The sequence below is a fragment of the Haliotis cracherodii genome, unplaced genomic scaffold, assembly GCF_022045235.1.
Source record: "Haliotis cracherodii isolate W230 unplaced genomic scaffold, xgHalCrac1.p SCAF_1, whole genome shotgun sequence".
Taxonomy (NCBI): Eukaryota; Metazoa; Mollusca; class Gastropoda; order Lepetellida; family Haliotidae; genus Haliotis; species Haliotis cracherodii.
The window spans coordinates 63,528,057-63,555,594 of NW_027266264.1; the positions used below are offsets into that span (position 1 = coordinate 63,528,057).

The following is a 27,538-nucleotide window of genomic DNA, read 5'->3' on the forward strand; positions in this document are numbered from 1 at the left end:
TTAGTATGTGAAGAAAGCAAATGGTATTCATCACTCAAACTGATATCACCCTATACTACATCGTGGAACTCTAGGGCTACTTGCCAGGACAGGGCTCATTACTTGCAGTTGGAGATACAATAATTTCCTGATATACCCTTTTCGCAAATACCTGAAAATATTTGTAGGTATACACTGAGGAATCGTCATGCCAATCTCTCAGACAAGCATAGAGCACTGGAAACCTATTGGATTCCTGAACCACCACACACCCTCACCCTCACATCCCCAACCTGACACCCCCACCTAATCTAGTTATCATGATGTACAGGCTCACCCCGAATCATCATCATCATCATCATCATCATCTGACTATAATCATCATTCCATTATATCTTACGATCAACTTCTGAAATAACTAAGATGTCGGCAGCAAACACTCAAAAGGCCAAGTCTAATGGTTACCAATATGTTTCCTGTGCCTGTGTCTCTCCTACTTCAGTTCTACAGAAATCTCCCCCAACACCATTTCCTGTCCCCCCCCCATAGAAGACTTCCCCCCTTCAAACATGGCTGACCAAGTGTTCCTCCATGTTTGGTGGCCTTCTGGAAAACAATCCCTAGCAATAGTCCCAAACCACCATCCATGCCTGTTATCTACATCATCAACTGCTTGTTTATGTAGGCTCTGTAGCTATACGATGATAACAGCCTTCATTAGGAGGTTTACTCAAACAGCCTGGGTAACTTAGCATCTCGAAGTCTGAGAAGATGTGAACCAGGAGCTATCTGCCAAAGGGAGATAAATGGTGGTGGTGTTAATTCTGAAACAGGTAGACTGCATATGCTGAAAGTTCAAACCAATATTTGTGCTAGCTTTTCATACCTTGATACAAACTGGCCCATATTTACCATCTGCACACTGCAGTAATAAAATTACTCAGAGTAGACCGTTTCCCAGCTTCAAAAGGCTCTCGACCTTTTGCGAAATTGGCAAATTTGAAATAAAAATATTAATGACAAAGACAACCGGCCATCTCATTGTCAGTCATCACATTAAACCATTCGTCTTCATGACTTTGTTTTCATAAGTCCACATGTGAATACCTCTTTGACATGGAGCAAGGCACACCACACTGAAATAGGACTAACAAATTAGACTAACAAATATTTTGGCTTTCTCTTTGGTCTGTTTCCTGGGATACATATCCTGATAATGACAATAAAATCATGCCATCTATCAATATTTAAAAAAAATGATTTTGTGTACAAAGCATAATCCTCAGAAAAGAAATATGACAGAAATATTTCACTAAGTTTGTCATGACCTCCTGGGCAATGGTACATTTCACTGTTAAGGGGGTGGTGGGGCAGCCTTGAGGTTAATGTGTTCACTTCACACAAAAGGCATGGGTTTGTTTCCCCACTTGGATAAAACGTGTTAAGCCCATTTCTGGTGTTCCCTGCCATGATATTGCAGGAGTATAACTAAAAGCATCCTAAAATCCCACTCACTCATGTTTGAGTTTGAGAAATTAGAAATGACACAAAAGCCTATCCACCACCCTGAACGAACCAAAAAACTCTTTGCCAGGACCAATCCATGTCCTCCATGATCTCCTCACACATGTAACATTTAACCTGAACCCTAAACATCAACAGAACAACAACTACTCCCTACTTCCAAACTTGGCCAGTGTGTCTACCCTGGCAGTGAGTCTATTCCACACTACACCTATCATATGTTCAGCAGATTAGTTTGCAGTTTTCCAGGCCATTTCCTCTGTGTTCCACCTGTACAAATGATATTGTGTTCAGTTGTTGGTTTGTGTGTCACAGTCGACTGACTGGTGGAGTAAAACCACAACACCCAGGCTCCAGATCAGCCTCTGGCAATGTCGGATAGTTCCCTAACGACCCACTTTCAAAAGTGTTAGTCTCACTTCACCAACATTTACCTAATTGTGTGACTCAATTTGATATGGAAAGACAAATTCCCTAAGAAATCATCATAACAAAGACAGTTTGGTGAGGTGCAACAACTTACTTCAGAACTGCTTTGTAAAGTCCCCATTGTCTGTGAACAACAGCAGGGTGAGATAACTGAATGTATACCTTGTCTACCACCAGCATCTCTACGCATCGGCTCCCATTCCTCATGCAAACACTCATCCTTCATAAACAACACTAAGACAACTCAGGGGGAACAGGAAAAACAGATTACACCATCATTACTACCAACCATCTACTGTCTGTCCTGCTTGCACTGGCAACACTGTTAAACAGCTACTTCAACCGGTGTTTTACTGCAGCTTCATTCCCAGGAGGGCAGTAATGATAGCAGTTAGACAAACTCTTCATAGGAAGGTGGACAGGTTACAATAGAGGGTGACAAAAAATGGTTATCTACATACATCTGTGGAGTGATGAAAAACACACCCCTGTCTGTATGTAGAGGGGATTGTTGGCATCATGGCACTTCCACAGATTCTATGAAACTGTGTTTGTTTGCTTGTTTATTCCAGCTACATGACAGCAGTCTGTAAAACACTATGTCTGGACCAGACAATCCAATGATTAATATCATTAGCATCTATCCACGGAATTGGAATACGATGAAATGCATCAACCAAGTCAGCGACTCAGCGACCATCCGATCCCATTAGTTGCCTCTTACGACAAGCATAGTCGCCTTTTACAGCAAGCATGGGTTGCTGAAAACCAATTCTACCCCAGATCTTCACGGGTCCTATGAAACTGTGACACACAAGTGGTACATCGATACATTTTATGAAATTATGGCAAACACATGGTATCTTCTGATAATATGTTTTCAGAAGGACATGTTTATCGTGATTTCTCCTGCTACAACGAGGGGTGTGACGTTACGTTACACAGACATCGTAAATACTCGGATGATGGCTTGTTTTTAAGATAAGATGTAGTTGTCTTTTACAGGCAAGTGAGATGTTTTACAGTTGATCATGTGATTAGCACGAAAACTATGAAGGTTTACAAAAAAACATAATACTAGGACCCATCCACAGGTTCAATCGGGATCAGGTGGACAGGCTCACTGACTTGGTTGATGCATGTCATTGATCCCAATTGCGTGGATCGATGTTCATGATGTCAATCACTGGATTGGCTGGTCCAGACTCGATTATTGTACAGACCGCCGTCATATAGCTGGAATATTGCTGAGTGCAGCGTTAAACAACAAACCAACCAACCAACCAACCATAGGTTCAATGGATTTGTGGTACAATCATTGTTCATTCACAGATTCTATGAAATTGTGGCTGCAAATGCAACATTCATATATTTCTATGAATTTTCAGAAATCATGATAAAAAAATTATATTCATGTGTGACAGATCATAAATGACTTAACTGAACCAATGACAAACGAAAGACCACAGAAGTATTGAAATGTAGGAAACATGAATCACATTTCATCAAAAACAAAAGTCATTTATCACAACATTAGTTCCGCCATCTAAAGTCTCAGTCATACAATACCAATGTAATGATGGTTGCCCCTTTAACACATTGGTGCACACACTGCCATCACAAATCGGTCTGACAATCAGTAATTTACAACCTCACTAATTAACCATGTTGAGACAATGTCAGCCAACATGGGTGCATCAGATACCAACATATGTCGGTCGGACTGACAATGAGAGCTTCATTTAACCATGTGCTATAGCTAGCACACCACATTATGCAACAATATCTTGTCAAACAAGCTGGAGATCTGTTTTCTCAAGAATTTATTTTTTGTCTGGCACATGCGTCATCAATGTTTAGCATGAGCTTCATAGCCAATGTTTGCTTGGAAACATTACAGATCTCAAAATGCACAACCATGCTGTCACCTCACAACCAAATTACCAAGTCTGATACAAAAAACCTTGGCGTTAACGAAGACTTAACCTTTGGTATGACTTATTCATGGAAGTTTAACCGTTTGTTTTCAACATTTTTTAAGGGAAAAAACTAACACCTGCCTGCATCAATGTTTTTACAAATCATCGTCTGAAAACATTTTTTTAGCTTTAAGCTCTAGCAGTGGAAACAATATTAAGACTCAAAGCATTTAAATGATGCAAGCCTACCCAGTCCATTCATAAACACTGGCATCTATTTCTGAAAAATGAACACAAGGTAAACATTCTTCATTTGTGAATAACTTTACTGTCTCGACTCATGATCAACTGACTTCTTTTCCCTCAGGATGAAATTAACTTCTCCAACATGTTTCTTTCCTCGTCAATTTGTTTACACCTTTTTCAGAAGCAGTTGAGATCCTTACAAGTTGTTTGGAGAACACAAAGATGGAGCCAAAGAGAACAGTGGAAGAGACTGTTCCTCCATTAAACTGAAGTCCAAGTCAGGTACAGCGTAATCCCATCTAGGTGAACACGGGCTCTTCAACCTATACATAATTCATATTTTGTAAACAGAAGGAGATAAAAAGCAAGGCATCTTCAAGCATAAATAGAGCGGCTGTGTGAACTAATCTGGCCAACAGAGTTCTTGTGTTCCCAGTCTAAATTAAGGTGCACAAAAATACCTTCTCTGGAAAAGTCTTAAACTAGCTTGTGAGCTGAAAACAGACACCTTTCTCTCCTCCCCTGGTAAAAACATTGGTGTTGCCAGGTTAAGGGAAGAGTGGATGTAGGTTAGTACAGGGAATACAGGAGTGGGTTAGAAGGAGTTGGAGCAGTAACATCAGGGGGATACAGCCTCACTCGGGTGTTACATGGCCACTTCAGACAACTCGATCCACAACACACTTTTGTAGTATCTTGCTTATGGGTAAATAAATAAATTGTAAGAGACTCCATGGCATTTGATTGGTTAACCAACAATTCTTTTTTGTGTTTATGCCTCCATAAACTGACCAAAAAATTAGGCCATGCCCACTCATGGACTACTGTTTCCTGATTGGATGATAATAGAATGGGAGGGGCTTGTGTTGTCACCGATTTCGTATTGTTGTCTACCGTTTGCTTGTTTTTAATTATTATTGACAAATTTGTTGATTAGAATTGACTTCAATATCATTTTGCTCTTGTCGCTATATGGCTGAGATAATGCCAATGCGACGTTAAATTTTAACTCACTCACTCATTTTGCATTTATGAAAATACTATGCGGATTTAAACAGTCTGCACACCAGTTTTTTATGTTTAACCTCTGCAAACAAACAAAATATTGAAGACAATTCTAAATTGTTGTTTTTTTCATATTACTTTAGTTAATCTGTCATCCCAAGTACAACTGTATACAAAACCAAGCACATTACATTTAAAAACTTCAGAACATCATGTATGAGAGACGATTATCTCGAAATTCATTCACAAACTGTTCAGACAAAGAAAATCTGCATCTCCTCTCTAGCAATATAATCATAGCAATATTTGTATTCTATTGTGTATGTCAACGTTTAATTAGTCATGTTCATGTTTTGTACCCTGCCACCCGTGGGTGTATATGTATATGTACAATAAATCTTCTTCTTCTTCTCTCATTCTTCTTCTTCTTCTTCTCTCATTCTTCTTCTTCTTCTTCTATCAACTTTCATCCGAATCCCCCCACCAATTCTTCCAATGATCAAATCTTCAATTTTGCTGAACAATGCTGCCATAAGATGGCTGCCACACCTTTCCATTTCTTTACATCTGACATTTTAAACAAAGGCTCTCACAATTTACTCTTTTATAACATTTACTGGGTCATACATTCTCCCTTACAAACCTATTCTTTCCACACTGCCTCATCTGTGTCCAATCCAAGGCCACTTTTCAAAGTGTAACTCGACCTGCAGTGACCTACATTTTCATTTACAATTTTTTTGGCAGCAGGATAGGCATCTTGCGTATAGTTAGGACTTGGCATATTAACATGGCGCCACACTTTCTCTCATCTACCTTGTTTCTCTTAGCAGGGCAATGTTCCCTTTTGACAAAATGTAAACATTTCTAGCTCCTGGAAATTCAGATCACCATTTCGTTCTTGCAAAAATATTATTTGGCAACTTTGATCAAACATTTTTCAATGAACTCTGAAAAGAAATTCAAATGATGAAGGGAGAGTATTCATAATTTTCAACTTAATCAATTCTGTAATTTCATGCATCGTAAACTACCAGTCATATAAAACCATCTTTGAAGACCTAGGACTGTGAATTTCTTACATCATCATCAAATACAACCTGCTTTGATGAAGGTAAAAAATATTCCAGTAATTGCAACATATGTCTAGTTTTTAAACCATCATGACATCTTGTTTAGTGACATGTTTAAATTAACAGCCTTTTCCTTTATAGGAGCCAAGTAGAAGAGTTATGCTTTTTGCTTGATGTCCTCCAGTTTTGTTGATAATACTCTTTTTTTTGCATGTAGAAATGAATGGTTCCCTTGGCAAAAAATAAAATGATTCATATGTGATGAAAGTCTTGTCAACAATAAGAAAAAAGTAAAGCATATCCCAATCAGGATCTGACACTTCGATGTAAGTAGGGGCCATGGAGTCACTGGTTCTGAGGGGGAAGCTGGACCCTTGATCTTCAAGCAAGGAAAGTATGTGCTAGACAAGTATGGCCATTCTTGTCTGTCTGCCTTGCTTTCGATATGCAAAACATTAAGATTCCTCAGGCATTCAACTGTTTATTGTCAAAAACGTGTGCCACTGGCACTGTAGTTCACCTCAATATGTAGTCAACAGTTTGATTATTTGTTGTTTAACACCACACTCAGGAATATTTCAGCTATATGACGGCAGTCTGTAAATAATCAACTCTGGATCAGACAATCCAGTGATTTACATCATGAGCTACGATCCTGTTAGTCACCTCTCACGACAAGCATAGTCACCTTTTACATCAAGCATGGGTTTCTAAAAACCTATTCTTCCCCAGATAGTCAACAGGGAGGAAATTTTTACGGCATAAATACTGAGAATAAAACTAACACTAAAATCTAATGATTTGGACACAATATCAACATTGTAAGGAGAAACATGCCCGCCAAAATTCAGCTCCCTCAGTCAATTTCAGGGGAGGAGAGGATGACAAAGCCAAATAATAGCATTTTGACAGAATTAAAACAAAACAAACAAACCATATACGTTCAGCCCCACTACCTACATATATGTACCAGATTTACTTCAAATTTTAACAAATAGGACTGATTAATGGGCATAATTATTTTCTTCAAATGCCAGGCCACAACATTAGTATCGCAAAGAGGAGCAAAAGAGTGATTCTGTTATTTGAACCCATGACTATAGACTCCTGATACACCTCTGTATACCGAATGGTGGTACACTAAGCGGATATAACCAAATTACTGTTCAAAGCATAGTTTATCCCAACTCACTCACTGCTGTACTTTGATAAGTGAGTGAGTAAGTTTGGATTTACGCCACTTTAAGCAATATCATTCAATATCACAGCAAGGGACACAAGAAATGGGCTTCACACCTTGCACATATTGTGATGAATGAAGGCCTTTACCACGAGGCTACCAAAGGCTTCAGCCACAAGGCTACTGAAGGCTTTAGCTACTAGGATACTGAAGGCTTTAGCCACTAGGCTGCTGAAGGCTTTAGCCACTAGGCTAACAGCATCACTGTATATTGATAACAATACCCTAGTAAACACACAATTGGTGACTAAACCATGTAAGCAGCTCCAACCCATGACTTTCCCCTGGTAACCAATGCAGGCAATACCTTGCACAAGTGGGTGTTGAGTATTACCATTAACCCAGACAGTACAGTAGCAGCTGGAGGGTGCAGGGCACCGACAGAAGGAGCAGAGTTACAACCTACAGCTGAACTCGGGCAGTCAAAATTAGTCAATTAGGTTCCTGTCAGGAGAGGGAATCACTTACTGACCCCCAATTTATGTCTTAAGTTGTCAAAAAGAGGCTGAAGTAGTGGCATTCTGCCAGTTAGGTAAACTAATATATCAGTCATGTTCACCATCAAGTCGACCATCACTGAATACTTTAAATAGAACATATCCTACCAATCCCTTGTGGGAAACACCAAATTTAGTAACTTCCCATCACTTTTATCAATAAATAATTTACACACCTGGTAAGTACATTCAAGCTCCCCACAAAAATACAATGTATCATAGACCCACACAGGTGGGGGTGGTGTCGGGGTGCCTGTTGTCATCTAACATGTGCAGAGTTTCATCACCTAGGAATACCAGTAATCTAGGATAATGGTTCACATCCCAGATTTCCATGGGTGATGGACTAAGACCTGCACGACTTTGGGCTTTCCAACCACATCAGTGAGTGAGTGAGTGAGTATGATTTTATGTTGCTTTATCAATATTCCAGCAACATCACGGCAGGGGACACCAGAAATGGGCTTCACACATTGTACCCATGTCGGGAATCGAACCTATGTCTTGACGGCATGACGAGCAAACACTTTAACCACTGGGCTACCCGACCACCCCTCCAACCACAAGTTCACATGCCATTGACAAAAGTGAAATACCATTCAAAGCAGTGTTAAACTCCCTCACTCCCTTAACTCTGCCCATAAAGTCTCTGATATCCTGTGAGACAACCATCATTGCTGGATCATTTCTACATTCTGGACAGGCTATGTTTCCTCACCATAATGGCTTTCCTCAATCTGAAATACTGTTTAAAGAGACACTAAACCCAACTCACTCACTCACTCACTCACTCTACAAGCACATTGCCAGTTTACCAGCCATTGGAGAGCAGGCTCCAAAACATTCCACCGCAAACCAGGACTGGATAAAGAAAGGAAGATCCTCTTCCCTAAACCATTATGTAAGCCTATCCCAAATTAGTCTCCAAAATATCTTTCTGCCAAATCAAATAAGCACGATTGATTCCCATGGACTACTTTTGAGCACAGAAGCCAGAACTGATCACTAGGCGAAGTGACCCAACCCCAGCTCTTGATAACCTCCCATCTTCTTATTAAAGGAACAAGGATGTAAAATATAGCACTAAAACTGGTTTATGAGCAACTTGAAAGCTTTACGTTGGTATCTAGCACACAAAGATAGAAAATCATTAAACTTTTTCACTTTGTAAGACTCTTAACCCTCACATTTGAGGCATTAAAAAGCAGGTGAATAGATGCAAACAACAGATCCTTTTAATAGGTTTAGTCTAGGAGTTACAACTGCGACATGTGGGTCTTGGTACAGGTACACAAACATTTTTCAACTATCCATGGATCAAGGTCAGTGGAGCATGGTGAAATACCAAGTTTGATCAAAGTCTGCTATGAAGAATGTCACCATGTTTAAGCATTAAGACCCTGAAAGCAATTTACGTGGATAATTTAACAGATCTACTATTTTCACCAACCTGTTAGCTTTAATGATTCCCAATCTGGAGGATGGTAGAAAAGTCTAAGGAGCATGCAACAAGGATGTGTGGAGATCACAGGGTGAGTGTCGATGCTGATGCTGCTTGTGATGGTAGACTGAACACATGTGGGTAATTAATGGCTCACTCTCAGCCAACCTTCAATACAAATCACTCCAGTCCCACACTACATATTGGTTTCATATACTGCTTGGAATTCAAGGTTAATTCAAGAAAAGTCCACCTGTTGACATTTTTTTCAAAGTTAAAAATATATTTATTTAATCATTCCAAATTAACATAATGTTTTAGATTTTCATTGATCTTTTACACCTGTCAACAAACAAGATTCCTTTTCTGCAAAATTAATCCTGAGTTATAGGATTGGCACTTTGACATCAATAGGTACTTCGATATCGATAATTACAAATAAAGAACTCATGTAGTTATCAACTTGAACTGACCGCCATGGCTATCTATCATTACTCTTGGTTAAGGTCAGTTGTTGAGAGGTAAACCAGACGTCTGGAGACCACTCTCCACAGTTCTCCTGTATCCCCCAACCAGGCCCCTAGGGGCTACTGACAGTATTACAGCACTGTGTGTGTTATCGCCCTACTGGGCCAGCCTGGCCACCACTCTCTATCTAACACTTGATCTAATTAGCTCATCAAAGCACATCACAACAAGCTGATAAGCCACTCTGGCTGTAGATTAATGACCGTTTCCATCCCTCTGTCTGGCTTGTTGGCTCTCTCTCTCACTCTCTCTCCTCTGCTTGCTTCAGCCCAGGCTGGAGGTAGGTTGAGAAAAACAGAGCACGTTTACAGTCTGCAGCTTCACCTCCCAGCTAATAGGGGCACTGATGCAAACATGGTTCTGGATATTTTTTCCCTGTTACATTACTGAGGAGGAACACGGAACTTGAATTCTTTGAACAGTAATAAAATATGGCATTTAACCTGTTGTGAAATTAGAATGTTCTTAACTTCATTTTTCCAATCATGGGAAATAGGCTTTAGTAGTTTGGCATTTCATCAACTGCATTATTTCCTGGAAAGAATTACAATTATTTATGCCACTGCATAGAATTTAGGGTGTTCATAATTGATGTCAGTTACTTATCGACCATATCTAAGAGGCAGTCACATGTGTAGAAAGTTGAGCATGCATGTAGTAAGTCCAATCTGGAACTGGTTTTGTGCCTAAAATAGGCAGTCAAATCTGGAACTGGTTTGTGCCTAAAAAAGGCAGTCCAATCTGGAACTGGTTTGTGCCTAAAATAGGCAGTCCAATCTGGAAGTGGTTTGTGCCTAAAAGTAGGCTGTCCAATCTGGAACTGATTTGTGCCTAAAAAAGGCAGTCCAATCTGGAACTGGTTTGTGCCTAAAATAGGCAGTCCAATCTGGAAGTGGTTTGTGCCTAAAAGTAGGCTGTCCAATCTGGAACTGGTTTGTGCCTAAAATAGGCAGTCCAATCAGGAACAGGTTTAATTTTGTGCCTAAAAGTAGGCCATCCAATCAGGAACAGGTTTGTGCCTAACAGTAGGCCGTCCAATCAAGAACTGGTCTGTGCTGCATCAATGCTTGTTTTACAGCTCCATCAATGCTACCCATGCGTTAAGACTAGATCACCAGTGCATCCAAGAAATCAAATCACCACGCTGTCACAACAAAGGAACAAATACAAAAGTGCACAATTCAAAACACCTTCAGATAAATCAATGGCGACACCTGGTGTTCACAAAACATGAAGTACAACCTTGCTGGTAGTCCTGTGTGCTTTCAGTTCAATATGACTACACCACTGAAATCAGATGAACCGAATGACACAATGAAGTGGTTTGCCTTTATAGTATCAAACACTCCCATCTCTCAAAAAATACACAAGAAATGCAATGCCATCTGGGAACATTCACACACTGCTCCCACCTATCATGTCATATCTGAATGAAATAATCAATCCTATCAGCAATTACTCTGTGACTTGTATTCATTTTGTATTTGTTTCACAAACTGCTACATAACACACAATCTATAGCTCCACTATGTCTTCACTGGACAATGTAATTGTGGTACTTGTACATTTCCTGTCTTGTCAAAAAATCGCAGAGAAACAACAAATTATGATCAAAACAGTTCATAAACAGTCTTATCTAAAAAAAGTCATGAATCATAGAATTTTCAAAGCATAGCAAGTATCTAATAAAATTCAAACTCAAATCTTGTTAATATAATAAAGATACCAAATCATGATGTCAGTTTTCATACCACACAAATTATGCACCACACCCTCTCTTTCATATCTATCAGGGGCGGTCGTGTAGCCTTGTGATTAAGACCTGGGTTCGATTGCCGACATGGGTACAACGTGTGAAGCCCATTTCTGGTGTCCCCCGCCGTAATTTTGCTAAAAGTGGCATAAAACCATACTTACTCCCTCACTCACTCATATCTATCAGCCAAGATATACACAATAATTAGTTTTGATCATACATACTGATGAAGAGCTGAAGTCGAAGCATAATGACAAGGTGTTTATCACCAATTAGGAGCCTGCACATGTGGTCTTGTGGTAACAATGGTGAAGACTAATCTTGGATATGCTCTAACATGGTCCATCACCCCGGTAATTGGCTGTTTGTCAGATACAATGGTACCTTGCACCAACAGCCCCGGTCTCCTATCTCCTGGCACAGTGCTATCTGAATAAATGGCTGATAGATCCCGTTACCACTGATCTGTGTCTGAGACAGGTCACATGTTTGGTGAACATGCAAGTAATCTATGTTTCCCTGTAAGGATATACAAAACAGATCAACAGATTTACTCTGAGTCAGTAAGTTGGGTTTAACGCCGCTTTTAACAGTATTCCTGTTATATCACGGCGTGTCAGTTTGATGTGGGAGGAAAGCCCGAAGTGATGCAGGTCTTAGACGTTTACCACTTTGGTGAAACCCACAAGCAAGGGCATGGTGCTGACAAACCTAGAAACATAATCAGGGTGAACCAGGATTCAAACCCACAATCATAGGCAAGCCCAAGGGACGCAACTCCTACGTCGGAATTGCGACGCCTAAGACGACAAGGCCATCTGTGTCCCCAGATTTACTTTGATGATGAATCACAAATTGTTAATGTCAGGGAAAAAATAGAATTGATTATCTGACGAAAAAATTCAATTTGAAGTAAAAGGCAGAATAGCAGTGAAAGAATATGTTATGACACCAGGTATTCATGAAAAGCCATGATGTATCATTTTGCATTATATGTGAAACTGAAGACTGCCAATCTTTCTCAATCTAGACCCCTTTCTGAGGATATTGGCCTAGATATGGTTATGACCCCTGGAGATCCGGAGTAGAATAGGTCTTCAGCAACCCATGCTTGTCGTAAAAGGTGACTATGCTTGTCGTATGGGATCGATCCCAATTGCTCGGATCTATGCTCATGATATGAAACACTAGATTGTCTGGTCCAGACTTGATTATTTACAGACCACCGTCATATAGCTGGAGTGAGTGAGTGAGTGAGTTTGTTTTTACGCCACTTTTAGCAATATTCCAGCAATATCACGGCGGGGGACACCAGAAATGGTCTTCACACATTGTACCCATGTCGGGATTCGAACCTGGGTCTTCGGCGTGATGAGCGAATGCTTTAACCACTAGGCTACCCGACCGCCCCTCATATAGCTGGAATATTGCTGAGTGCACGGTTAAACAACAAACAAACCACACCAACCAAGATATGGTTACAGGAACACCTATCACACAGTGATTGTATCAGAGGCAATCAATATTAGAGGCCGACCTAGACAAAGTGGCCTCTCACAGAGACCCTGAAACAAAACAATCCAACAACTCACACCAGTCCTTAATGCTTGGCAAGTCTATATTTCTTCAGTTTCTGAAGATGAAGAAATTCTCGGGCCATCTTTAAATTACATGCAGATCTTGAAATAAGTTAAACACCCCCTGAAAAAGTTGATCACTGTTTCGCTAAAGTAAATATAACTGATAAATCATTTTGGTAATGACATGAACAGTTATGCATAGCTGATATTTGAGGCCAGTGCACTTGTTTTAAAAACTCATGGCAAAAATAGCTGGGGGTTCTAAATTCCAGGTGTATCTAAACAGACAATTTAAGGGACAGCACGTTGACGGTTCTGTGTTTAACATCATGCATGAAATAATTTCCAAGTGTGACGTCACATGGGGTTTATATCGGCTATTGTTTACAAACAAAACTTCAGAACGGTTAACGTCCTGTCTCCTTAACCACAAAGATATTTTAAAATTTGTTGCATTTCAGAAACTAAATCTCAGTTTGTACATGAACCAGTAGACTAATGCTTCATCTCATAACAACACATAATTTTAATAGAAACAAAAACTCCATTTAAATTGAAAAGGAGCCCAAGTGTGATGGAATGATTCGCCCAAACCTGTGGAATATCTAGACTTGCTTCATTTTTAGGCTAATGCATTACAGAAGGGCTGGCGGAAGGGAAAATAACATGGTTGAGGGACGGTAAGACAGACTAATGCACCAGCCTCCCCTTGGTGGTGATGACAGAGCAGGCACAGCAGCATACACAAGGAACCTGATATATTGGGCACCTGCCCCCTGCCCTCTCACTGCCGCATGTGCAGGGAGGGTGAAGCTGGTCCAGTACTAGACTTACACAAGTCTCTAAGGCAATAATTATTAGTTTAAATCATAATTTCTAGATTAAGTGCTTAAAAAGGACAAGTTGTCCCTAAAGGAGACTGGCGTCTACTGTACTGTTCACATGTTTAGACTTGCCTATTAGGAGGATAGAATCTTCAGTACAGCCTTGGAGCGAGCCTAGTCCAGTATTTCAGACTGGTCAGGTTTAATCCCTGTACATCTGCACATAAAAATTGAGTAGAAATCCTTCACACCATTGTCTTCATTACATCTGCCACAATACAGATTTAGATTTGACTTGCTGGAATTTCAATAGACTATTTACCCATCACACAGGAAACCCAGTCTAAATTAATTTAAACAAAGATACTTAATCTGAGACAGTACAAGGACTTCAATATAAACACCATATTCTTTCTCCTTTGAAACCATGTGGCAACATTCCTCAGTTTTAACGCAGGTCCTTAACGAGGAGGCTTGATCCCAGTACTACATGCAGAGAGAGCACCACCAACCCTCTCCTGAGTGACCACTGCCTTGTCCACGGCTTCTGAGAATCCACACCACTTACCCCTGCCTCCTCCTTACCCCAGCTTGAGACTGCCAGGCACCAGTCTACTCTCACTAACGGCTAAAGGCATCAACTGAAGGCCAGGGCTGAATGCCAACTTTACCCAACACCTAGTTGCCCACAACTACCTATTGTCTTGTATAGTCATGCCCCTCCTTGATATCCAAATGGAATAAAATGCAAAAGGAATTGCAGTGTGCCACCCACTTGTTGATGGTAATTTAACCTTTAAAACTAACTAGGTTTCTGACCCCACCCCATCTACCTTCCTTTCCACTTCCATAGCCACCAAACACATGTTCATCTGAAGATACCTTCCCTGTTTCCATGAAATATGTGATAGCTGGGGGATAACCTCTCCTGTTGTATCCACAACTTCTTTAAATCCACTTGAAAATTGCTTTCAGAAATCCTCCCTACAGCCCCTCCATCTCTAAAAATCCTACAACTTTCAACAATTTCACATAATTCTCTCCAAAATATCCTGTTTTCAATGTCTTGTTAAATTTTCCCTCTACATCAGCAATTATATCACCAATGTAAATACCCTTCCAACAAACACCCCCCAGTAATCACCTTCACTACATATATTCCTCAATTTTGCCCCAATTCTCCAAATCTACCCCCACAAACCATACAACATTCCTCAAAACATTCATACACCACTATTGCCCTGAATAACGTAAAAACACACATATAAATGTTATACATCCACATCCTCCAACCCGCAACACACGCACGCGCTCATGCACGCACGCACGCACGCACGCACACAATCTTCCAACTCACGCACACACTCCCAAAACACACATCCCCAGACACATCATTTCTTTCAGCCACTTCCTTCCTTTCTCCCTCCCTCCCTCGTCCCTCGACTTCCCTCTCTCCATCTACATCCCCGCCCTCTCCTCCCTGGCTTCCCCCAGTACACATGTTGTATATGTGCCCCCAGCAGCACCCCTGTCCACATGTACAGCCAGCCAGGGAGAGCGGCCTCCTCACCCTGGCAGTGATGGTCTGGAGGGCACACACACACACAGCATCCGTCCCACAACACACTTACACTCCCACAAGGTCCACCTCAGACGTACTTCTGGTTTAAACCACACCTGCTTCAGAAATACTTACAGAACATCATATTTACATATTCAACAGTTACACAATAACTGTCTGGGTAGCTGCTTCAAAAATGCAATTACCGTATTCGACCCAATAAGCGCCCAGGGCGCTTAAAATAAAGACAGAAGGGGTGGGCACTTATTGGGACCAATTCAGAGTCAAATTGGCGTAAATTCATCAGTTAGCCTCACAGTATTTTCTTGAGAATAGTGCGCACTTTTTTTCCAAAAAACACAGCTGTGTAGAAGGGGGTCCTTTTAATATTGTTTTAATTAATTTTGACGACATCGTGTGTGAAGCGATCGGATGATCGCACAACTCACCGTTATTAACAGCAACCACGGTCAGATTACCGCTATTGACGACTTGAAACGAACTTTAGTTGACAGAGAATGAATACATATATCATAAATGCCATACTTTGATTTGTTAAAAGTCATATTTGTTTTTGTTGGACGATTCTATGTCAACATGTAATTCTCGCGATCACGCGATCACATGCACGGGAGCCTTGACGGTGACTGGTCAGACTGGTTCCATGTAAAAAATAATACTTGGCAATAGCGATCATCTGCTTCGCTTAGGGTTATTATTATTTTAAATATGTTTAGTAAAAGCTGCATCTAAATTAACAAGATATTGGAATATATTATTTCTGATAAAAAAATAGTTTCAGATACAACTTTTGCCGATCCTTGCATTTAAAATCCTGTAAAGTTATATCATTGGGTGTGTCTTAACCGAATCACCGGTAGATTCCAAGAAAACGTGTGTACAGCTGATTGCTGTGTCCGGCTTAGTTTACGAGAAAATACACAAGGTAATCTTAATCCCTGGATAAAAAACAATGCCTAGCTGAACAAAAAATACAATTTAAACAGTAAATCAACATGGGGGATAATTTAGGATAATCTACCCTACCATGACAGTTTAATATCTCTAACCAAGATCCACATTTATCATGTTTATGTTGCAGCAAGTCTACTCGATGCCAACTTGTTGAAGCAGTACATTAATTTATCTTGCTAATGGAATTAGGCGTTATTAAGAAAACAAGTATGTCAATTTTAAACCATATCAACAATTTCCAATTTGGGGCATCCTGGCTGACTGATGACTCTGAGAATGATATATTACCCAAAAGAAGTTAAAGAACACCATATTCTTTCATATTACGGAAGTTAATCTGGCATAACAGATTAACCACAGCCAAATTGGATGTTCTTTGCCTTTTTTGAGCAGTTTATTAATAATGTAAAACTCTTATGAGGCTAAAGTGTTCCAATGAAGTGTAAATTAATCCTGTCAGCCTAGCGCCAAGACACAAGCATGACTTCCATGTAAGCGGCAACCACCAACATCAACTCTCCAGCAGGACAAATCTTCAAGTCTGACAGAGTGCTCACAGACTTGTGTAAAAGATCTCCACCTCCACCCCCATCATCTCTGTTCCTCCAACACTAAAAACACACACTTCCTGTATCGCAGCATTCTGTTTTACACATTCACAACGGCAGGGGACTGAACCACTGCACCATGAGTCATACTCTCACACACTCAGCTTCCTGCTAATACCATATTTCGGTTCAAAATATCCATGTTCATTATCAACTGAAATTCTTACACATGTAATAGGGTTTCAAATTTGACATACCATTTTCTGCTTCAAATATCCAACTTACAACTGAAATTCTCATCCTTGTTTATATGGTTTTGTATTTTACATAATCATGAGGATTTTTTTAAGGTGTGTAAATGATCAGGTACAGCAGCAAGCACCATTTGTGGTCATAATGCAGACCAACAAATCTGAAATGTATTATTATTATTATCATTATTATTATTATTACACATAAGATTGACATTTAGTCCATGAAATAAAGTTTTCTTACCTAAAAATCTATATCTACTGAATATAAACACACACAAAGAGTAACCCAGAACAATCCTTTATTTCCTAGAGCTGAGCCACTCTAGACTTGAGCTGGACTCTTTTATTTATTTATTCTCTAGGGTCTGGGAGACAATTCGACCAATTTGGAGTACTGAACCAAGTTCTTGGGCATGAAACTTAAACACCAATATGTCACTCAACAGCACTCTACCTTTCTAACATTTCCTCAACTTCTCGCCTGTTGCCATGACTTTGGTTCAATTCAAGAAAATCCCATCATTAACCAAAATCCATTACCATACATGTGATGGCAGCAAGTGAGTCAATGCAAGACTCTATCAATCCATATACAAGGCCAAAGATCTGTCAAACCCACATAAACTTCAATAATATGTTATTCAACTCCAGACTGTAGTCAATTTCAATAGCCAACTCCAGTACAGTCTGACACAGTTGGACCCATTACGTTTGTTATCAGATTCCACTACCATCTCTGCAGCTCTCCTCATTCAATCCTCACACATATACAAGCAACAGCTGGTTTGAAATCAACACGCATGTTTCTTCACAAATTAAACATCTATTTCCGTTAAAGAACCTGTGGCAATATTTTCTGGCTACCAAGCTCATTACACATAAACCAACTTTATCGGGAACTGTATGCTGTAGCAGTTCTCTCAACTTGCTGCACCGACGACTTGTCAGGTAATCGTATCTAGATACCTAGCTCAAACCTCAAACCATACAACCTTGTTAGTGCTTGCCAAAAAATTGAGCTAATAAAAGGTATAGGAATCTTGGTCACAAAGGGATCTATTTAGACCTGGGTTCTGTTCCAAAAAGTGATCGTAGCCCTAAGGTGATCGTAACTCCCATACTTTAACATAGACTTACGACTGTTGTAGCACTACGATTGCTATGTGCAACAGGGCACTGCTCAGAGGCCGATATTGGAACCCCACATTTGAAGCCAAAAATTACAATAACTATTGTTATGTCTTTGCAGCAATGACCTGTATTTCACTGATACCAGGATTAACAAGCATGAAATACTCATATGTCCAGTTGTGTGTATTATATGGTTTTCAAGATATCTCTCATGGATTTTGAGTTCTGCACTGGAGAAATGAAACATGACGGACAGATGGAAGGATGGATGGACAGCACCCATTCTGGTGGGGGGGAGAGGAGACTTTAATGGAAACTTAGTGACTTAGTTTGGAACCCTAGAAAACTCCCCGTCACTCTTCTAGCCACTGGTGATGAGTGTGTTTGTTGCATGAGGAAGGTAGTTAGTACTTCCTTGTTTCTCAGGTGGCCAGTCGCAACTCTGACAGAACCAAATTAAGACTCTGATTGGCAACATAGTTACAAAGGAAAGGTAACATGCACTACATTTCATAATTTATGGCTTAACTTTTTTCTATTTACATTTTTCCAGTTTTCCTGACCTATCACACACTGACCCACAGGACAAATAGGATAAAATTAAAATTTAATTTATTACTCTGCTTATGGCCTTTTGTGGAAATATGTAAACCCAAAGTTAACAAAATGACAAAGCTTAAAAAATTAACTAACTTATAAGTTTTCATTATGTGTTCTTCTGAAAAATCATACTTTTCATAATTCTAAATAGAAAGGTTTTAGTTCACAATGCAATGATTTAAAGAAATTCAGTCAACTTGTTTCAAATGAATCAAATCAATAGTTGTTGACAATATATTCATAAATATTGCATTAGTATCTTCCTCTTTTACTGTAGTTATCAAACATACAAATAGTTCATTGCTTCATAAACAAGTTTGTACCATAACATAGCTTACTCACTTTTGTCACTTTGCAAACCAATATAAGCATGCGGTTCTTTCATTCCAAATACAAGAAGCAGCCGTTCCCACAGAACATTTTGCAAAAGGCATCAAATGTTCTCTTACAGAAAAACTTTCAAACACTGAATATGAATGAAAAAATTAAAATGTAGGTAACAGGCTGTCTGCATTCTTTCATCACTGACATGTATATCAACATCCTCCTAAATAGGGCTGTAAGACAAGAAATGGGTGCAAACATCTACTTGAAGAACAATATGCCATTTTTAAATTTGAAAACCAACTGGCAACCAGAGCATGTGTTTGTGCATAACATAGCAACAGTGAATTGTAAGTATGTGTGTTTTCAACAACAGCAGAACAGTGAAAACTGGCCAGAAGTTGTTTAAGTTTTGGTCACTGACCTGGTTTAGTCGCAGACTGAGGACCCGAGCATCCCTGTACCTCTGTAAGCCATCATTCAGGCACCGAAGCTGGTTCAATGTGCCCTCTGCAAATCCAAAGCATATACTTGTAAACTACAGACTAACTTATGTCTGTTGGAGTGCCACAACAATTGATACCAGTGACAGAGTGCAAGATTGGCCTGTTTCTTGTAGAGTTGGGTCAACGCCTTGGCTTTTTGTCTCTCTCCCTCTTTCCCCGTTCTTCGAAAATGTTCAAGTATGAATGAAAGTGAGTTGGCACACAAGGCTCTGATCACACCAATCTTTAGCAGTGCTAAAAATAACTCCCAATCCCAAGACTTATCAGAAGCCACGGTCACAGACATGATTGACTCTCCTGGCTTCCACCAGGGGGCACTTTCACTACCAGTGATGGTCCGTGCCAACTGCTGGGGTACAGTAGGGGTTGGCCCTGGTAAACAATGGTGTGGGGCTCTGAAGGGGTGTGACAAATTAATGTCAAGGCTAGTAGATCGAACTATATACCAGCATGTGGCCTCCTCTACCATATACACAGAATGAGGATTCCAAAGACATAGATAAATAAATAATGGTAAGAATCAGTGGACATTTTACCAAGTTGGAAGTGTATCTTTACTGAACAAAAAAAGTTTGGGATCATAAAATATGTTTATATACCGTACACATTTAAAGAAACTTCTTCACAACAACAAAAATCCCCCAAAATATTCATGAACCCTAACTTTTTTTGTCCAGTATATAACATAGGATACGTTGTGACACCGCATGCATCACAGAACAGGATGATCTGTAGCCTGGCTGATCCACTGGGGTTGACAAAAGGTTAAAAGATGACACAGGTATCTGTCCGGATTGAGAAAAAAACAAAGGTGGGACCCTGCACCAAATCTTAATCTACATTTTTGGCAAAAATTGCTATGTTACGAATGAGCATATTTGTAACAGCAGCTGTGATTGGTTCGTTAATGTGACAGTATATCCTATTATTAGACAAAGGTAAGCGCTGTAATTTTTAAACATTGGACTTCAGCAAGAACAATCTTTAGACAAGAACTGGTAGGAATATAAGGTCCATGTGTCCCACAAAGAGGTTCCCTTTGACCTCTACAAGGTGGGAGGAATACCAAGAGCAAGCATGTTATCACAACAAGAAAACATCTGTTCAACAAGTACTGTTTGTTTATTTGCTTGTTTGTCTGTTGTTTAATGCAATATTGCAGCAGCCTGTAAATAATTCTGGCTCAGACAATCCAGTGAATGATATCTTGAGCAACGATCCATGCCTTTTGGGTACAACACATTCCATCTGACAAGTCTGCCTACAAATGTTGAAAATTTCTTTTCCTCTATATAATGATACAATAGATTGTCAAGAACATAGTGTGCACCCTTGGTGATTCCAAAGCAGGTCTTGTCCCGAGTGTTATCCCATGCTTGTTGAAACAGATGTTTTGTTTGTTTGTTGTTTAACGCCGCACTCAGCAATATTCCAGCTACATGATGGTGGTCTGTAAATAATCAAGTCTGGACAAGACAATCCAGTAGTTGACATCATGAGCATTGGGAGACGATGATATGCATCAAGCAAGTCAGCAAGCCTGTCCACCCATTCTCATTAGTCGCCTTTTAGGGCAAGCATGGGTTGCTGAATACCTATTCTACCCCGGATCTTCACAGGTCTTGCAAACAGATGACTAATGAAATATGAGTGTCATGGCTGAATGTGAGCATAATTGCTCATATCGTCGACCACTGGTTTGCCTTTACTCAATTATTTACAGGCTGTTGTGATATATTCACATTCAACCTCATTCTGAAAAAAAGTTGCCGATGTCTCCTTGTATTGCTTGTTGCTTAGTAAGTTTAATATTTACCCATAATGCACTGAGGATCCTGTGTGAAGTCTTCCTGTATGTCCGACTCAGATCCATCACGAATAAATGAGGATGGCCTTGACCTGACCCCCTCATCTGTGCTTCCATAGTCGTCACAGTCATCAACCTCAGCACCAACATCATACATGGGGACACCGACGATACTCTCAATCATGTCATGATGTGCCTGTCGCTCCTGGAAGATGCGATCGATGGTCTGCTCCATGCGAGTATCACATGCTACCATAGGACCATCTGCCAACAGAAACATACAAGTGACACAGTGTTCACAGCAGCTAGACTATCTAACTACACCAATCAAATAATTTAATACATATCATATTTTTATGGTACATATTTTATTAGTTCATATTTTATACAAAAAAACATAAACACTTAAAACTAATATAAGATGTTCATCTATTATTTCGAACAAAGTGACCATAGCAGGCAAATTAGGAAATGTTCAAAATTAGGATTTTAGTTAAAGTTTTTATTTTCTCAAAGTCAGAAGTATTTTAATATTGAATTTAATGCAATAATGTCAAAATGAAGTATTAAAGCCACTTCTTCGATATTCTCATTGAAACGGGGGCGCAGGTGGCCCAGTCGTCTAAGGCGCCGCGATTCGCTGTGCAGAGTTGTGTCCCTTGGGCAAGCAGAAACCTATGATTGTGGGTTCGAATCCCGGTTCGCCCCGATTATGTTTCTAGGTTTGTCAGCACCATACCCGTGCTCATGGCTTTCATCGAAGTGGTAAAACGTCTGAGACCTGCATCATTTCAGGCTTTCCTCCCACATTAAGTTGACACGCCAAATGGAATACTGTTAAAAGCGGCGTTATACCCAACTCACTCACTCTCATTGAAACACAAGTCAGCTCTTCAAGCTATCAAATTAGGTATCCCTGTGTTATGGGTTTTCGGACACTTTAAAACATTTGTAGTTTTCTTGCTAATCTTAAGAACAACTGCAAAACATCTCCCTCACTTATAAAGGACAACATTATCTTAAAATCAGGCCATCATCTGAGTATGTAAAATATCAGTGTGATGCAACAACCCTTGTTATAGCGTGAGAAATGGCAATAAACATGGCTGTCAATGATCCGACAATATGAATATAATTAGATAAATGGGGAAATGTATAATTCCTTTTGGGAAGATATCAGACATTGGCTGCAGATATTGGCTGATTATCAGCCTCTGAGCAGGTCAAGATTAATCCTGAATAATCCTTAATCTTCAGTTGTACTCTTGTTAGCTTCCATGCCATATTAAATATACACACATTCTAACTACTATATAAATGTTTCATCATTCATTTGAAAGTCTTGATAGTTTAAAAGACATTTTTAATTGAAATAAGATATCACACACACTGATTGATATCAGTTCAGTTCAAAAGCGTCTCTCAATACTGAAAACATGTACTGATCATGATTTAATTCTTACTGGTTCCAAAAAAGCAATGAAGACTAAGAGTTCCTGTAGTAATGTGGAAATGGGGAAAAAACAGTTTTAAAGAGTGTGTACTTCAAACACAACATATGAACAGTTAGGAATAATAAGCTTCAAATATTGAATTTGAAATATATTAGCTTCAATGTCATAATAATTCTTCATGCATCCTACCTACTGTGTAAATAGATCAATCCATGCATTCTAACCTGAGATTGAGTCTCGCTTCACAGGCCAGTCGGATTCAAAGTGACGCTGGTCAGAGTTGTCTCCCCTCTTCATGCCCGCCCCACTCTCCTGTAGCATATCAATATCTTGCTCTGAAAGAAAACACACAAAAGTATCTTTTTTTTGTTTTTAACATTTTATTTCACATTTCCCTGTTACATGAGGAGAATGGCCATCCAGGGCAATGGTCACCCTGACATTCTGAAGACAATGTATGTCTACATTTGGGGAAAATTAAATACAAGTATTGGAAATGGTGCCAAGGTGATTTTTAAGAAATATAACAAAGCATACACACAGTCAAGCATTCAAAACACAAAAGTATCTTAATAAGTTTACAAAGTCAATAATTATCATACTAACATTACAATATTTCACCACATTCTCATCACAGACACTCAAATGCTTCCCTTTTTTGCAATATTAATGAGGCTCCGATCTCTGGCAACAGACCTATGGCATAACTGCTTTCTCGAACACATCTTACCATTGTTTAATATTCTTGTATTCACATGTACATAACAATTTCCGTTTCATGGAGATTTCACCACGGAATATCAACAAATACCATCGTAGCTTCAGTGCTGCAATTTATAATGATAATATTAAATAGTTATTTTACAAATGTTATATTGTATAAAACGTTTCATTAGTAAATGGTATACATACCAACAGAGGTTTGTGATGAGTTTTGGAATGTAGTTAGGGAAGTATTCCCGCTGCTGTGATGTTGGATGATGCCATGTTCCTGTTCAATACGTTGTGTGTCAACTGTCACCATGCCATGTGTGTTGTACCTGCAACACAATAACACAGCATAATCTCCATGTCTCCATCACAACAAAAACCTTTTGTGTCATACAAGGGCTTGTCAACAAGTTCTCAGCCTAACAAACAAAACCAACTGATGTGAAAGTGTTTTTAATTTTATTTTTCAACATAACCTCCCCGCTTTTCAATACACTTCTCATATCGATAGTGACGCTTTTTAATTCAGGAAGACATTCTCTGAAGGCACTCTATATCTCCCTGCTTCCATCTCAGGACCAACCATATGTGTCATAATCACACTGCTTCCATCTCAGGACCAACCATATATGTCATAATCTCACTGCTTTCACTGCAGGACCAACCATATGTGTCATAATCTCACTGGTTCAGAGACATCCATATGTGTCATAAATCTCATCTCATGGCCAACCTTTTGTATTGAAATCGCACTGCGTTAAGCCCAGCCCACATGACCTAAGAAACTTCTTCCCAAGCCCAAATGCCCCAATTCTCTCAGCCTACATGGCCCACAGCAGTTATCTCCCAGCCCTACTGACCCAAGGAAGTCATGTCCCAGTCTATATGGCCCAAGGCCAATTATCTTTCAGCCCAAAGGGTCCAAGACAGTTATTCCCCAGCCAACATGACCCACGGCAGTCATGCGCCAGTCCATATGGCCCAAGGCAGTTATTCCAATATCCATATGGCCCAAGGCAGTTATTCCCAAGTCCATATGACACAAGGCAGTTATTCCCCAGCCAATATGGCCCAAGACAGTTATTCCCCAGCCCATATGGCCCAAGAGAGTTATTCCTCAGTCCACATGGCCCAAGACAGTTATTCCCCAGTCCACATGGACCAAGACAGTTATTCCCCAGCCAACATGACCCAAAGCAATTATTCCAATATCCATATGGCCAAGGCAGTTATTTCCCAGCCCTTATGGCCCAAGGCAGTTATTCCCCAGCCAATATGGCCCAAGACAGTTATTCCCCAGCCCCTATGGCCCAAGACAGTTATTCCCCAGTCCACATGGACCAAGACAGTTATTCCCCAGTCCACATGGACCAAGACAGTTATTCCCCAGCCCATATGGCCCAAGACAGTTATTCCCCAGCCCATATGGCCCAAGACAGTTATTCCCCAGCCCATATGGCCTAACCAACTCACCTCCCAACCAAAGGCCAACAATGTCTTATCTGATTCTAGCAGACCTCAAGTTGTCATCGCTGATAATGAAACTGAGTCCCTGCAGGGTTTAAAGAACATATTCCCTCCAGGGGCTCTCATACACCTCCGGTAACATGTTGTCAACTACCATAGCTAATCATCTAAAGGAAGAGAGATTTACCTATACAACCATGTGAACAATCAATGCCATTTCTAAACGTTTGTCCTGCAATACCAACCCTTCAATCTTGTTCCATCACAGCACTCATAATGCAATACACACGCCAGATTAGGGATCTAATCAAATCAAGCAGCCACCAATTTCTATGTTTTCATAATGTCCATTTTGCCTCATTGGACACAATCAAACCATTGCATTACAAATTCTCTGAAATCATTAACTTCACATGTGGCTTGTAAAAGAGGGAGTTCTTTTATGATGAAAGCAAAAAGCTATTATTGTTGTAATGGTCGAACAAAAGTCATTATTGATTGAAGCAGTGTAACAGGACCCTCATTAAAATCTGCCTCTACAGACAACCCCATTGATCTTCTGATTATACCTGTCCATGAATAGAATGTAATTACAAAAGAAATAACAACAAAAGAAATTTATAACAGAATGAGAAAATGCAGAAAAATCAGATTCAGTCCCTTGCATATCGTAAGCTTCAGAAAAATGGCTGCATGCCCACCGAGTTCACAACTGCAAACAACAACCATCTATTTCAGTGGCAGAAAGATTAACTATGCTTTTTACCTGCTCAAGTTTCAAATCAGTCATTAAATAATGATTGAGTGAGTGGGATGGGTTGAACACCAATTTTAACAGTCTTCCAGTTATATCATAGCGTTTCTATGGGCGGCCATTCGGTCAAAAAATACAAAGTTGAAAAAAAGGACAAAAGTACACAATGAAGGTCAAATATTACGAATAAAGAACTAAATGCTACTAATAAATGTCAAAATACAAAACAAACAGATGCCGGTTAGACAAATACAAAGTTGAAACAAAGGTCGAAAGTATTAATATGAATAGTCAAATGTTACGAAAAGACGTCATAAGAAAAGAAAGAACTATGTGTTCACCGTGCATGAATAGTTAATTGGATCATTGTAGATTAATTCTAGTTTAGTGTTAAATGAATGTTTATTGAAGGTTGTATACAATACATGTCCTAATTAGGCAGATGTCGGATTACACAGTATACTGTATTTATGAAAAGGCCCTTGGCCGGTGATGATGCTTTACATTATACATTATACGAGTACATTATATATATGTGTGTGACGTCAGACGGTGAGTGCACGAGGAGTGACGTAATACATTGTGCACCTCGGCATGCATGCAGTTATCATATACACGGCTGAACAAGCCGATTAAACTCGGAGTTCTATATTGTCAATGTCCTTTCGTGCTCACTGACGTTCTTTCGTACACATTGTTCTTTCTTTTCTTATGACGTCTTTTCGTAAACATTTGACTATTAATAATATTGTGCACTTTTGACCTTTATATCAACTTTGTATTTTTTTCAACTGGCGTCTCATTGTTTTGAATTTTGACCTTTATTAGTAACATTTAGTTCTATATTCGTAATATTTGACGTTTATTGAGTATTTTTGTCCTTTTCTTAACTTTGTATTTTTTAACCGAATGGCCGCCCATATGTTTCAGCTTAAGGTGTAAGGAAAGTGGCGTGATACAGGTCTCAAATATTTACCACTTTGGTGAAACTAGCACAGGTGCTGTCGAACCTAGAAACTAAACTGTGGGCGACCTGGGATTCAAACTCACAATCGTAGGTTTCTGGTGTGCTCAAGAGACACAACTCTGCACAGCAAATTGTGGCACCTTAGACGACATAGGATTAAACTGTCATAGGACAGCTGTGATTTTCCACTTTTCTATCCATGTCTGACAATGGAGTAAAGGTGCCTTCACTGCATCAATCAGGACCACAATGGCACTCGCCATTAGACTCATCAGTCTTGGCTAGGTGTACAATCGATTCCAAATCAGGACCATTTTCTTGCTTTTCTTCTTATAGAAGTCGGCTAGCTGGATCCAGATGTAGCTTTCATTCAGAACACGGTTGATAAAAAATGACAGAATGCAGCATTCTGGTAGATTTCAGCATTCTGGTAGATTT

At 39.7% G+C, this 27,538-nt stretch overlaps 1 protein-coding gene across 7 annotated transcripts in view; it reads right to left on the minus strand.

The window, feature by feature from the left end:
* LOC139453836 (rho guanine nucleotide exchange factor 28-like) overlaps window positions 1–27,538 on the minus strand; it is a 251,958-nt gene that overhangs the window by 102,270 nt on the left and 122,150 nt on the right. For all 7 annotated transcript variants that reach the window (XM_071235686.1, XM_071235454.1, XM_071235606.1 and 4 more), the window contains 4 exons: window positions 24,114–24,241; window positions 23,426–23,536; window positions 21,757–22,011; window positions 19,859–19,944 (listed from right to left, as the gene is read on the minus strand). In XM_071235686.1, coding sequence (XP_071091787.1) covers window positions 19,859–19,944; window positions 21,757–22,011; window positions 23,426–23,536; window positions 24,114–24,241 — 580 coding nt within the window. The remainder of the gene's footprint in view (window positions 1–19,858; window positions 19,945–21,756; window positions 22,012–23,425; window positions 23,537–24,113; window positions 24,242–27,538) is intronic.